Here is a 15,712-nt window from a genome sequence, read left to right as displayed (position 1 = left end):
GCGTGGCAAAATGACTCGACAGCGCCACCTAGAAAAATTAAACGGACAAGCCGCCGATCCACGAATCACGCACATGCAAGAAAATCGGCACACACCTCAAACATGCCAAAACATACGAAAAAGTCTCTTGGAGCCATATCTCAAACCCAACAGGAAGTCGGATATTTTTAACTTCCTGCGGTGAAAAAGTGGCGCTTTTGCCATTTCCAGGCGTTGTATTTTAACGAACTCCTCCTAGGGATTTTATCCGATCGACACCAAAATTGGGTTTTGTCATATAAAGGCCTTGGCGATGTTAAATTGCGAAGCTTTAGAGTTTTCGTCGATGGGCGTGTCCGTGGCGGCCTCGCAAACTTTGACGATTCGCCACAAAACAGGAAGTCGTTATAACTCAGGCATGCATTATCCGATCTGCCTCAAAATTCACACGCTTGATAAGAGTCCTGACCTGAACACGTTTACATGCCGATATCCAGATACAGTTATAGCGCCACCTGCTGGCCACAGGAAATGACATGTTTTACAGTGTAACAAACTCCTCTTACAAATTTTTTCGTATCAGCACCAAATTTGGGTTGAGTTATCTGAAAGCTCTAGCGATGATATATTGTGAAGATCTAGAGTTTTCGGAGAGGGGCGTGTCCGTGGCGGCATGACAAACCTCAACGCTTCGCCATGGAACAGGAAGTCCTTATAACTCAACCACACAAAGTCCGACCTGCCTGAAACTTCACATGGTTGATAAAAGTCCTCTCCTGAACACATCCCCATAACAATATTGAAGTGGGCGTGGCAAAATGACTCGACAGCGCCACCTATAATAATTAAACGGACGAGCCCCTGATCTACGAATCACGCACATGCACGAAAATTGACACACACCTCAAACACGCCAAAACATACAAAAAAGTCTCTTGGAGCCATAACTCAAACCCAACAGGAAGTCGGATATTTTTAACTTCCTGCGGCAAATAAGTGGCATTTTTGCCATTTCCAGGCGTTGTATCTTAACGAACTCCTCCTAGGGATTTTATCCGATCGACACCAAAATTGGGTTTTGTCATCAAAAGGCCTTGGCGATGTTAAATTGCGAAGCTTTAGAGTTTTTGTCGATGGGCGTGTCTGTGGCGGCCTCGCAAACTTTGATGATTCGCCACAAAACCGGAAGTCTTTATATCTCAGGCATGCATTATCCAATCTGCCTCAAAATTCACATGTTTAATAAGAGTCCATACCAGAACACGTTTACATGCCAATATCCAGATACAGTTATAGCGCCACCTGCTGGCCACAGGAAATTACATGATTTACGGAGTAACAAACTCCTCCCACAAATTTTATCGTATCAGCACCAAAACTGGGTGGTGTAATCTGAAAGTTCTAGCGATGATATATTGTAAAGATCTAGAGTTTTCACCGAGGGGCGTGTCTGTGGCGGCATGACAAACCTTAACGCTTCGCCATGGAACAAAGTCCTTATAACTCAACCACACAATGTCCGACCTGCCTGAAACTTCACATGGTTGATATAAGTCCTCTCCTGAACACATCTACATAATAATATTGAGTCTGTCATAGCGCCACCTGCTGGCAGATAGTAGTTTGGCTTACAAATCAGCCCCACAATGTCTGATCTGCCTGAAACTTTACATGGTTGTTTAAAATCCTCTCCTAAACACATGTACATAATAATATTGAGTCTGTCATAGCGCCACCTGCTGGCAACAGAAAGTTTGGCTTATAACTCAGCCACACAATGTCTGAACTGCTTGAAACTTCACATGGTTGATTAAATTCCTCTCCTGAACACATTTACATGCCAATATTGAGTCTGTCATAGCGCCGCCTGCTGGCAGAAGGTAGTTTGGCTTACAACTCAGCCCCACAATGTCTGATCAGCCTGAAACTTCACATGATTTAGTAAAACCCTCTCCTGAACACATCTACATGCCAATATTAAGACACAGTCATAGCGCCACCTGCTGACAGGAGAAAGTTAGGCATAAATCTGTGATTTTCTCTGGTTCTTTTTATATATCGGCTTAAGTTATTATTGTTCGCTGTTCTTTGTCATCCGGAGGCCACCGGCGGCGGTGAGCCCGGGTGCGAGGTCCCTATCATCGCTGCTTGCAGCTTTAATTTTCTGTCTTGTATTTTGTAGTAGCTAACAAAAACAAATAAAATCTAAAACAATTGATCGATATGTAAACATTTAGCTAAAATATGCTTTAAAATGCTACAGTAAATAGTAATTAGTTATTTTCAGACTTAGTGAACATTGGTAATTGTTAATGTTGACTGAAAATAGAAATTCAAGACTTTAATATAAAAATTTTAAAGTTGGAGTCAAATTTGGACTAACTGAAAATTAACAGTTCAATTAATATTTTGAAGAAAGAAAATAGTGGAACTACTGTACATATAGTTTGTTAATACATATATATATATATATCAACTGCTGTATTATTATTATTATTATTATTATTATTATTATTATTATTATCCTCATTACTATACACTTATCCACATTTTACTGGTAAAGGAAAAAATGGTTATTTCCCAGTTTACAAACAGCGTGTGAACATATTTATCAGATCATCTCTTGCAAGAGGAAAAGGCGGGGTGAATAAATGACTTTAAGTGGTTTGTTGATTGTTGCACTGTCATTATGTCTCTAGCCTACTATTTCTCCCTAAAAAGACCAGTGCTAAAAGAAAACATGAGATTTCTGACAGCTGTGTGTTACTTTGGTGAGTTTTGTTTATTTATTTGCTTGCTTGCTTACTTTTGTAACATTAAACAATTGTCTGTTCAATAAAATAAAAACCTAACAAATGCTTATTCTATTTTTTAAGCCTGGATTAAGCCTAATGGACAAACTCAATAATATCAGCCCTTTTTTATGCTATAACTCAGGGTATCATAGTTCCTGAAGGCTGCAGCTCTGCATAGTTTAGTTCACTGCTTCGACACACTTGTGCTGAGTTTAGATTGCTGGATTTTCAACGTCGTGTCACAGATGTTTTCACACTGCATGGTTGTCTGGGATAGCATTTTGTCCCTGATTTGTTTACACTGCAAGACTAGGTTTAAATGAACCGAAATTCAGCACTTTCCCCAATCTCCCACTGGCCTGCAGATACCCGTACTAGTGGATGCTGCTCTCTCATTGGCTGTATTGCCATCATGGCATGATTTGAATCGCAGATCCTGATATTTAGCATGCCAAATATCTCACGGGTGCCGGCGACTTATCGCCTATTTTCTCAGATACATAATGTGTAATTGTTACTCATGTGAATGAGCATCGATTTGACTTTGATTTTAGGCGATTTCACAACACCTGTCGGTGAGTCAAAATCAGGGCTTAAATCATGCAGTCTGAACTTGACTTTACCAATAGGTTTCAAACAAGCCCGTAGAACTATAAATTAGTTTGATCAGGTGTATTTAATTAGGCTTAAAGCTGAACTGTGCAGAGCTGCGGCTCTCCAGGAACTGAGTTTAACACCTGTGCTATAACTGATGTGTGGATGGCTTTAAATTGATCAAAATATATCAGACAATAAATAATGGTTGCTGATAATTCTGTGCAGTCTGAACACTTACAGGAATGGATTTCATTTAAGTCTAATCATACTTATAAATATTTTTTTATAAAAAAAATTATGATTCATTTTTTGTAGATAAACTTTTTTATGTAGAAATAAACTTACATTTTGGGGGGAAAATGTAATTACATTTCACAGTTATTTTATGCTGATCTTTTTTATTTGCATTTTTATTTCTCACAGTTGAAAACCTTCTCGCAGCTTTTTTTTGAAATTCAAAATTTTTCTTCAAAATTGTGATGCTATATTTGTCATATTTCAGGTTTATAGTATTGCAGGTTTATAGTCTGACTAACTAATTGAGTTAAAACATATTCTGTTTATAATATAATCTGTTCATAAACTAACAGTTTTGAAATAAAGTTGTGATATAATCTTGCAATTGTGAGATTAAAATGTTTTATTAAATAGATGATTTTAATACTTTTAAAAATGTATTTTCAATCATTCATTTTACTTCGGCTTACTACCTAAATTATCAGGGGTCACCACAGCGACATGAACCGCCTACTTAATTGTTTCAAACAATTAGGATTGTCTTTCTTCTGTTAAACACAAAAGTAGATACTTCAAAGAAAGTTGAAAACCTGTAACCATTGACTTCCATAGTATCTGTTTTCCTACTATGGATGATGGATGCCAATGGTTACAGGTTTTCTGCTTTTTTCAAAATATTGTCTTTTGTGTTGAACAGAAGAAAGAAACTCACAAAGGTTTGGAACAAGAGAGAGTAGTGATTAAATTTTCATTTTAATCCCTCTAACTTATATCTTTCCAGTTCTGCTTTCCACCTGGCTGAAACATGGAGCATTAAACGAAATCAGGGAATCTAAATCAAAAAATGATGTTTCTCTAGAGGTCCGGCCAGACAGCAGACAACATCTCAGAGGGAAAGAGTTCACCCTTCACTGCTCAGTAAATGGTGGGAATTCAACTGGCTGGATACTGAGGAGGCTTCAAGGAGATCAAAAGGACTCTGGATGTTTGTACTTGAATGGTACAAAATCTACAGACAAGCCTGAAGAATGTCATTTCAGTGACATTGACAGTAAGAACAATGGACTGTACTGGTGTGAGAGTCTGTCTGACAACAAGACAAGCAACACTGTCAACATCACCGTGACCCGGAAGGACATCAGTTCCAGTAATAAAGATTCAAATTACAATCCTTTATTTATTTGATTAAAAGATTTGTACAAAATGGAATAACTGTCCATTTTAATGTTAAAATGTTATGATTGATCAACAGCAATTTTATTAAGCAACATCCTAATATGTAATTTTGTGTTTGGTTATAATTACAGTTGAAGAGTTTAGATGTAAGAACTTCTAAATGTTGTCTGAAAATTTTCTCTAAAATGAGCATTTTTTTTCAGGCTTCTTTATGGTCAGTATATCACTTTTATGGCAAACAAAAAGTTATTTTCCTGGTCTTTAAAGTGAAATATCTCAACATAAACGAAGGAGGCTAGAATTTTATTTTATTTTTTGGACGCCACTTAGAGTTTTTTTTTACATCTGAACTCTTCAGTTCTTATTAGCAATGCTTAACATTGTTTGATATATAACAGTTATTATAATTTTTGAGATATGTGTTGTTTTTCTTTTAGGATTTTTACATATATATTATAAAGTTCACATTAACAATCTTTTTATCACTTTTGTTCCACAAAAAAAAAAAAAAAAAAAACAGAAAGTGAAGTGACCCTTCTGAGCACAGTTAATCCAATGACAAAAGGTAAGCCAAAAAAAAAAAAGGGATGTTGGCAGTCTGCGTGTGTTTTGTAGACACTCTTATATAAGGTGTTGTGCATTATTTCATCTGTTCAGTCATTTTGTGTCTGTAGATAACTCCACGTCTGATTCGGAAGAAGAAAATCAATCAGGTATGAGGTCCCGGTATAATGACTGGGATTGATTTTTGCTTTCTGTGCGGAATCCATCTTCATTAATTGTGTTCTGCAGGATTGTTTGCCTGGGTGTCGGGGCTTTGTATGTTATTGGTTCCTCTGGTGACTGTTCCTGTGCTCTGGATATTCTTTCCAAGTTTCAGGTATACACTTTTTAAATAATTAGTTTAACTTTGGACAAAAGGCTTTTTTTAAGGCAAGAAGCTTCAGGTGAAAAAGGTTTTGATTATTATTATTATTATTATTATTATTATAATAATTACTGTTGTTATTATTATTGTTGTTGTTATTGTTATTTAAGAACTTTCTATATTGCTTTTTAAACATTCAAACACAATGACTTACACATTTTGACCAACAAGCATTATAAAAGATACAGTATACAATCAATTCATAAGAAAGTAAAATAATAACAGATAAATACATGAAGTCAATAATAATAGAAAAAAAATACAACATATCAAATCATGGAATTTAAGTTTTAATCTAAATTAGTTTAATCCTCTTCGATTTCCTATAAAATTTATTTTTAAAATAATCAATGAAAGGTTGCCAGATTTTATAGAATTTTTTTTTTCTTTTTTAGGGATATTTTAATTTTCTCCAATTCCAAATGCTTCATTACATCCCTCATTAGATGTATGGTATATAAGTTAGAGCATCTTTCTGTTTCCAGTTTTAAAAATAATAACATTGGTGCAAGTAGACTGACAAATGAAACTATATTTTGTACTGTACTGTTTTAGCTATACATTTACCTATTATTATGTAAAACAATTATTATTATTATTATTATTATCATTATTCAAATGAGATGTTATTTCATTAAATTGATCTTAATTTTCAGAAATCGCTACTGCAAAAATCTAAACATGTTATTTATTTATTTATTTGAAATATTAAGATTTTTGCAGAAGGGATTTTGCTAACCTCCCTTTTATCGCTTTACAATTCAGAAAAATAATGCAGAATAAAATTAATAATAAATTATTATTTTTTAAAATGTTATAATTGGATTAAAATGCTTTAAGTTTGTTTTGATACAGATTTATTGGTTCAATTGGCCCATTGAAATGATGGGCTTAAACTCATTTTGAGAAAACAAAATCAACAGATTCAAATTGATAAAGTCCAACAAAAACAACACAGTGTATAATGAAGCTTTTCTTTACATCAGACCTAACAACACTTTATGAAAAGACAAAACCCCCAAATCTCAAAACTGACAGGTGAATAAAAATTATTATTAAAATTATTAATTAAAATTAAAATTAATAGGTGAATTAAAATTTAAATAATAATAATAATAATAATAATTATTATTATTATTATAATTATAATAATAATAATTATTATTATTATTATTATTATTATTATTATTATTATTATTATCATCATTATTATTATTATTATTATTCATTACTACAGCAATGAGGTTAATAGTTCATAATACAAACATTGCAATATCAAAAATCTGAAGTGTTTCTTCATGCTTTTCAGAGAGAAATTGTATGCATGCACAAATGGGGCATATAGAAGGGAAAGGGTCCAACAGGAAATGCCAAAAACCAAGCAGGACGCGACTGAAATCCAATGGGACCTTCCCTGGATGGAGATGGACAATTTGTTGGGCAAGCAACAAAATGCTGGCCGCTGAATCTTTCCTCAAAATAAAGTGGATATTGATGGATACACACTTCAGAAGACTTCAAAAAAGCTTCAAAAAAGCTACTCTGCTTTACATCAGCAATAAAGCAGATGAATAAAGATAGTGATGTTTTCACTCTGAACAATGTGTTATCATAAGCTTTAGATCAATGATCAGTGGTCTTAACAGAATCATTTTCCATCTTAAAGTGCAAAATGGCATTACAGATTTGTTTTTTTGTTTTTTGATTTGTTAACAAATGCAAAACTGCAGATAATCTTCTGCAAACAATTCCAGGAAAGCAATGAACATACTGTTGCGTTATTATAATTAGTTTATTTTATACAGTAGATATAGCAAATATTTATTCATTAAAATAAATAACAACAGAAATTAAACACATTTGGTAATATCAATATCATGTAATAAGATTTAAATATATTACATTTTGCAAAGGAATAAACTGTATATGCTAACATTGTGTCCAATCATTGTGACGACATTTTAACATGTTCATCAGTGTCCTTTCAAAATACAGTTTAGCACACTTGATTTTACCCATCACTATTTGAAATTGTATCATGACTAAATGTATTAAAATTTTTCTAATCTTTTCCTCTTACAAAGTCAATAACTGAATAAATAATAATTGATCTTTCAGATTCAAAGAAAGATTGAACTATAAACAAATGATAGTTTGTTCTTAAACAGGACCTATTATGTAAAAATCACTTTTATATGATAGTTAAACACGGTTGTGTGGGAAAAGTCAGGATATATAGCCAGCCTCTAATAGAAAAAAAATGTATTAATTCATTATTCATAATCACGCTTGATAAAAATAGTCTGCAGAAACACTTTGATTGACATTTTCCTTTTGTACGTGTCATCAGAGATAGGAAAGCTCCGCCTATTAGTGATGATCTCTCCCTCATACATCAGTTATGTTTTCGAGTCTGCCACTATGCTAACACACAGGCATTTGTAGCTCTGCCCTCTTTTGAAAAGAGGGCTGGGAGCACAATCTCATTTTAATTTAAAGCGTCAGTCACCAAAGCGGAAACAATTTGGATTAAAACCTAAAAGGGGCAGCTTCAGAGAGTTATAAAAACAATAATTGTGTTGTATTTTGAACTGAAACGTCACAGGGACATTGACTTACTTTACATATTGTCTCAAAGTCTCATAATAGGTCCCCTTGAAAATGATATTTGGCCAAACTTAAAGATGGAAGTTATATAAAACTCATATACTATATTCCAATATATTTCCAGTATATATATTTTTTCCATATGGGACACTAAAATATTATTTTTATGTCAATAGATCACAAGAAGAACAACTTCTAATCTGACGCAGTGCATTATGAAGCACCATGTTTGAATGCACTAATCCTAACACTGTATGGCATAGTACAGTATGTAGTAAGATTAGTATCCTCCCAGCATGGGCAGCTATTTAGAAAAATTCATTCACACTCCCCCACCTCTAACCTTCTGTCCTCTCACTCAGACAGGCCTTCTGGAGATCTGGCAGAGCAGCAGGAGTGAGCAGTTTCCCCTTCACTGCACTGTAAATGATGCTAACACCATAGGCTAGATGCTGCTAAGCCTCCATCTATATAGATCGTTTCACAACCAACAACAGGATATTTATACATTTGCATAACCAAGATTAATAAACTGGTCAAAGATAAATTATTATATTAAATGTATAAAAATTATTTTATGCATACAAGCCAAAATTATAAGACACACATATTTCCCAAGTGATGTTTATTGGACCAAGGACATTTTCACAGTATTTTCTATAATGTTTTATCTTTTGGAGATCGAAAGTCTTAATTCTTTTAGTTTGGCAGGATTAAAAGCTGATTTTATTTGATGTTTACCTATTTAAGGAGAATATTATCAACCCCTTAGGATTTTTTTATTATCTACAGATCAAATCACTGTTGTCCAATAACTTTCCTAATTATCCTTATCCTTGCCCAGTTGACATAAGCTGAATATTATATTGCAAAATAGCTAGAAAAATAGAATATACTGTCACCATGGCAAAAAAAAAAATAATAAAATAATAATAATTTTAAGATATTAGTTATTAAACAAAAAAAAAAACATAAAAAATCACGACATCAAATAAAATTGGAAAATGTTTTTAAAAATAATTCAAATGTCCCAGGAGGGCTGATAATTTTGTTTTCAACTGTACATAGCATATTAAATGCAAGCATACTATATGCAAGTGCCTTATTTTAAAAAACGCTTTTGCGAAAATATTTTTTTTATTCTTATTCATCATAGTTTAAATGACGTTTTTGTCCTCTGTTTACATCCTCCACATTTCTTTTTATTTCATAATCTACCATACTGTAGATGAAGTAGTATGTTGTAATGTTGTAATAATGATGCAAATCTATAACTTAAACGTAAATTAAATTATCTTAATACTTTGGACTTTGGGGGAAACCTCAGCACCAGGAGGAAACCCACGGGGGAGAACTTGCAAACTCCACAGAGAAGTGCCAACTGACCCAGCCGAGGCTCAAACCAGCAACCTTCTTGCTGTGAGGTGAAAGTGCTAACCTGAACCACCATGCCACCCCATTTATTATTATTATTATTATTTTACCTTAGTTCGCTAGAGTATTTTTTACATTTATTATTATTTATTTAAATTTTTTTAGACAAGATGATATTATAGTTTGTATCTGTACAGTGCATGTTCTCAGGCATGTTTACAAGTTCACAGCATCACTGACTGTAACGCCGGGAAGTGACACATACAACTGTGGTAAGATCCAATATGCAGGTTTATTCGTCGTCAGGCAAGCAATGGTCAATACAGGTACAAACGGGTAGGTGTAGGCAGTCCTGAATTGTAATCAGTAACAGGCGAGAGTTCAAAAGGCAGGCGGCAGACAAAGATGCTAACAAGGTTACGGTCGGTACACAGGATAACAAGACTGGGCAACGCGTTGTAGTGCTACTGACAGTAAACAAGACTTGGCAAAGTGAATAGGTGAGTGTGCGGCTTAAGTATGTGCAATCAGTCTCTGACAATCCTCAGGTGGTGCAGGTAATCAGTCTAGAGGAGAAAGCATGTGTGAGTGTGACCGGAGTGCATGTATGAATATGTAGTCCAGAAATGGCGGATTTGTAGTCCATGGTTATTGTTAGTGCAAACCAGCGATCTTATGGGATATGATCGCTGGTAATCGTGACACTGACACTGTTCTCCAGAGCAGCTTGTGTAAAGCTGATTCCTTTAAGCCAACCAGCCTGTTTTGTCTAGTCTGACACAAGCTGTACTGAACCTGCTCTGGACAGTGATGGACCTGACATACGCGTACATTACTGTGTTATATACTGTACTTCTGTAAGGTGGATAGTTTACTAGTTGAGGAAAAAGTGACATGGGACACAGATTTGGAGCAAGTAAATTGGCCATAAATAAAAAAATGAATAAAAGAATGAATGAATAAATGGATGAATGAATGAATGAATAAACAAACAAACAAACAAACAAACAATGAATTAATGAATTAATGAATTAATGAATTAATTAATGAATTAATTAATTCATGAACAACTGATTTCCCAGGACTGGGTTGCAGCTGGAAGGGCATCCGCTGTGTAAAACATATGCTGGATAAGTTGGTGATTCATTCCGCTGTGGCGACCGAGGATTAATAAAGGGACTAAGCCGAAAAGAAAATGAAGGAGTGAATGAATGAATGAATGAACATTTGAACAATTGAATGAATGAATTATATTAAAGAGGCAATGCATAAATTATAGCCAATAAAACTAACAAAGTTAAAATTAAATTAATAGTCAGAAATATAAATAAATAGACAGATAGAAAGACAGACAGACAGATAGATGTGTGTGGCTACTTAGATGATCTACATTTATTTTGTTTTAAATTTTTGCTTTGTGGTGTTTTATTTTTATTTTTATTTGTCTTTATTTGTCTCTGAACAGTTAAATAGCTTTTTCTGATTTTTCAGCAGTGACAGATTTTGAGATCCATCTTTTCACAACTTTTTACAATTAAGTGGCTCTAAAAGATTCATTGAAAAAAGGACAATTCAAATGCTCACTGATTCTTCAAAAGGGAAGAAAAAAAACTTAAGCAGGGGAAAGATGATTTTGATGAAATGTCAATAAAGAAAGAAAGAAAGAAATATATTTTTATAGTACGAGTTAAAGGCTTAAACTGGATATAATTAAACATTCTAACACCTAAAATTACACACCTCAGCTTTAAGATTTCTGTTCCAAAGATGCCAATATTATTCAGACTACCACTAGAGGGCAGCGTGTGCCTGCATTATCCTAAAGTGTTCTCTAAATTCCAATTCAATAATCAAGAAAAATAAAATTTCTACAATAAATAATGATAATAGTAATCATAAAAACATCTTTAATTATCCTCTTGGGGATAAAAATATATATTATCCTTACCCTGAGTTTAAGAGTTGACATTTGCTGCTAAAAATACAAATGGTTACAATTAAATTAAGCAGGTAATCAAAATCCTGAGTTAGATTTGTTCATTCACTTTGTCACTCATTCTGTGCTGCAACTATTTATAAGTTTTGTAATGTTTAATGTGCTTCACAATAAAATTAATAGCTCTTTTTTTAATGAGTGTACAGTAAAAAACACTGGATCTCAGATTAATTAATCTTAGATCTCTCTCTCAAACAAAACTATCAATTTGAAGCTCACAGAATGGCTATTGAAGGGGAAAAGAGATAGAGATTTTGTCATTTTTTATGGTCTTGGTTTAATCCAGGATTATGAAATGTAAATTGTATGAACTTAGAGAATAAGCTTGAATTTAAATTTAAATGGTGTGTAAAAAAGCTTTATGTACGGTATGTGAAGAGCACACGCTATTATTCGATCGTTGATGTCTGGTGAATGTATAGTTTTTTAACATTTTGTAATTTTTGATATTGTATTAATATTGAAGAGTCAAGTCTTAGTTTTAAAGTCTCTCTCTCTCTCTCTCTCTCTCTCTCTCTCTCTCTCTCTCTCAGTGTTTGTGTTTCTGCTGGCCAACAGTGGATCAGCAGTCACTCTGACCACTGCTCTGCCCTCCTGCTACTGACTGACAGTTTGAAAGGGGCACCTTGGAGACGCAGGTCAAAGGTCAAAACTCTGCCACATTCACACTGTGGCTAAAAGCAAACTGTGTTTACAAAAGCATTTGAACTGTGGGGGTCAAACATTTCTATTTAGAATGATTGTGGTGTGCCAGATTTAAAACTGTTACCATTATAGTTGTAAAAACAGTTTATTACTTTAAAAAACAAATGTCAACTGAAATAAAAGAACAAAAAGTCAAGTTTATTTTATTTTAACTATAGTTGCCAAAGACACACTTCCCAATGTATTTTGGTTGAATTTGGAGTGAATGATATAAATGGTTAAACTTTTGGTGTGCATTATTTACTAATATGCAGGCCCAGAAAGAGTCTGTGCACTTAAATATCTGTAGATTTACACAGATTTTGTGCCTATCAATCAATCAATCTATCTATCTATCTATTTATTTACATATGTAAATGTGTAAATTTATATTTATTCATACTTTATTTTAATTTAAGTAATATTACTGAATAATATGTAGATGTACATATGATTTTGGTCCTCCACGTTGAGTGTAGTGCTAATGACCCACCTCGTAAAAATCTGATGTTACAAAACACCAATATGGTGTGGCTAAATATCAACTTCGATATAAATGGCCCTTGAAGTAACCAAGTATATATAATTTCTGGATCTAAAGTGATATGTTGAATAATTTGTATTAGCCGTATGAAGATTATTGTGATGCTCTGATTAACGTTTTTAACAGCCTGGTGGCACTTCTGTTTCCCATTAGATACTTAATAACTAGGTGCTTTAACCAAACCTACCTCTGAACCTAACCTTAGTTACCTATAACCCAAATTTTTTAGGTAAGTACACTGTAAGTAAAAGCACAGTAAAACAAAATGCAATTAATAGTGTCAATACCACTGGAAAATGATTTAAAAAATGCATCACATGGAACCTCGCACAGTAGAGCATGTTTTACTTCATTTTATTACTTTGGCTTTTACTCAAAGAATCAGTGTACAATAAAAAAAAGCAATTTAAATACATACAGTACTTTCTTCAACCATCAATTTAGTATAACATTTGGTTTATTTTTTTATGTTTAATTCTTGCTTAAACTGAATGCATAAATTATGCATGTGTCTATGTTTGTGTGTGTCTGTCTATTCTGGTATAGTAATAGTAGTTCAGTACTAGGCTTTATTTTATCACAGAATCAATATTCTACAAAGACTTAAATAAATAAATAAATAAATAAATAAACAAACAAACAAATAAATAACTAAATGAATGAATTAATTAGAATAAGATTCAAAACACAACATCACTAAATTTAAACTAAAATGTAAATACAAAGGAAAAATGTAAAAATAAAAATATATTTTAAACACTACTACTACTACTATTGCCTCAATAATATATTAAATTATCCATGGTTCCATATCCATCACAATATACTAATGTACAAATAGATTATTCCCTAAACACAGTATTTAATTTTTTTTTTTTTTTTTTGACAAGGAGTCATCTGTGCATGTGCAAATGCAATTACATAAACACAGCAAGGGCATCTGAGCTAGACTGAAATGTACAGTCACTTTCACATAATTCCACCCCAGAGACACTTTACACTTTCTACATTTCATCCATGATTGCCAGTCAGGAGGCTTAGGATTTTGTAGATTTTTTCCAGCTAAAATACAATCTGGGAGACAAGCTAGAGAAATAAAATAAAATAAAATAAAATAAAATAAAATAAAATAAAATAAAATAAAATAAAATAAAATAAAATAAAATAAAATAAAATAAAATAAAATAAAATAAAATAAAATAAAAAATAAAATATAATAAAATAAAATAGTTCAGATGCAATATGTTTTTTGAAATTTCCTTTCAAAGTCATTTTCTCAGCTTCCAATGCAAGTTATTTCACTTTGAAGGTAATGAAAATGAAAAAATGAAAACGGCTCATTTTAGAAAAAAGGAATCAGATGGCACTTAGAAATTTTTGCAATGGAACTCTTATATAACAATAAAGTGCAACACGATGCAACAGCGAGCCCAGTACTCTCATGTTGTTGTTTTCTGGCAGGCACACAAAGGACTGCTATTTTAGACAGCGTGTCTCTGTCACAATTTTTGGACTTGAATGGAATACTAAATACTGTATCCAAATTGTGTAGCAAATAACTTTAAAATATTTGTAATTCTCCACAAAAATGCAGTTGCTTAGGTCTAAATTGAATTTAAACGTTTAAGGATGAAAATGCATGTGTATCATTATATTAGATCCATGCATTAGCTTCTAAAGTAACGACAACCTAATATTGCAATATAGAACTTAAATCTCTATCACTTATTGTTCACTTATTTTAAAGTTCACTTTTATTTTATTTTAAAGTTATATATATATGTATATGTATATGTATATATATATGTATATGTATATACATGCTGATGGTAATATAGTGTAGTACATAGGTAGTACATCTCAGTTCATCATGCTTCATGTCTCTCCTCACCCAGTTACATTTCACACAGTGAATACTCTGCCACGCTCCAAAACTGTACATATGGCCTGTGAGCAGGAGTCCTCTACCCCTGTGACAAGCTGCGCAAAACCCCAATACTTGGACTGACTCAAAATAGTACAAATTGTTTTATTCCAATGGTTTGCTTCAAGTGTTAGACGGCTTCAGTAGTAGAGATTCCAGCTTCTGCTGCTGCTGGACTCACATTTTTGATAGGATGCAAGTTCAGGCAGTACAAACACATTTCAACAATTAAAGATTTTTCCCAAATCAATGTTTCCAATGAGTATTCGAAAACTGTATCACAAATTTGTGTGGTTCCCAGTGCTGGGTTGAGGCTGGAAGGGTAAAAATATACCTCAGCAGTTGGCGTTTCATTCAGCTGTGGCGACAATTCAAGTCAAAATAAATGAATGAATTAATGAATTAATGAAATTTGCGGGTTATAACTATGAAAACGCTAAATAAAATGAAGCCACAGCAGAAAAAAACACATTTGTGATTCAATTAGTTTGTCATGGGGGCCAGTTCATGAAAAGCCTTCCAAACATAGGGCCGGAAAGATATTAATTGCAATATAAGTGATGACAATAGCATATTAGAGCCCATATGCTGTGTTTGTGTTCATAAAGACACCCACGTTGACATTTTCTATACATTAAAACATATAAATATTTTGTATTTTGAAAACAACATTACTGCATTGCACAATGTGGCTTATTTACTAGCATATCCATATTGTATTTACAGGCACAAAATCTGTGTATTGCTTAAGTAGACTTCTTCAGTCAGACACATTCATATGTTATGTTTTGAACTGCCTTACAATTAGGAATGCAACTACAATAGATTTTGGTCATATGATTATATATAGTCTAAAGAATAATCATGGTTT

General features: G+C 33.1%; 2 protein-coding genes across 24 annotated transcripts in view; one reads left to right on the top strand and one right to left on the bottom strand.

The window, feature by feature from the left end:
• pomgnt1 (protein O-linked mannose N-acetylglucosaminyltransferase 1 (beta 1,2-)) overlaps positions 1-15,712 on the bottom strand; it is a 140,908-nt gene that overhangs the window by 21,530 nt on the left and 103,666 nt on the right. The gene's annotated exons all lie outside the window — the stretch shown is intronic.
• On the top strand, positions 2,668-7,228 carry si:dkey-170g13.2. Its single transcript, XM_087257583.1, has 6 exons — positions 2,668-2,750; positions 4,390-4,755; positions 5,305-5,349; positions 5,459-5,497; positions 5,577-5,664; positions 7,022-7,228. The coding sequence occupies exons 1-6, from the start codon at positions 2,669-2,671 to the stop codon at positions 7,176-7,178; spliced, it is 777 nt and encodes a 258-aa protein (XP_087113709.1). The 5' UTR covers position 2,668; the 3' UTR covers positions 7,179-7,228.

This window comes from Danio rerio, chromosome 6 (assembly GCF_052040795.2).
Source record: "Danio rerio strain M-AB ecotype USA chromosome 6, GRCz13ab, whole genome shotgun sequence".
Taxonomy (NCBI): Eukaryota; Metazoa; Chordata; class Actinopteri; order Cypriniformes; family Danionidae; genus Danio; species Danio rerio.
This window is presented reverse-complemented; position numbering and strand designations above follow the sequence as displayed.

Excerpts from the sequence above, each read along its gene's own strand:
- si:dkey-170g13.2 (XM_087257583.1), top strand. The coding sequence starts at position 2,669 with ATGTCTCTAGCCTACTATTTCTCCCTAAAAAGACCAGTGCTAAAAGAA. Across the intron at positions 4,756-5,304 it reads CCGGAAGGACATCAGTTCCA|AAAGTGAAGTGACCCTTCTG; the intron begins GTAATAAAGATT and ends AAAAAAAAACAG. Across the intron at positions 5,498-5,576 it reads GGAAGAAGAAAATCAATCAG|GATTGTTTGCCTGGGTGTCG; the intron begins GTATGAGGTCCC and ends TGTGTTCTGCAG.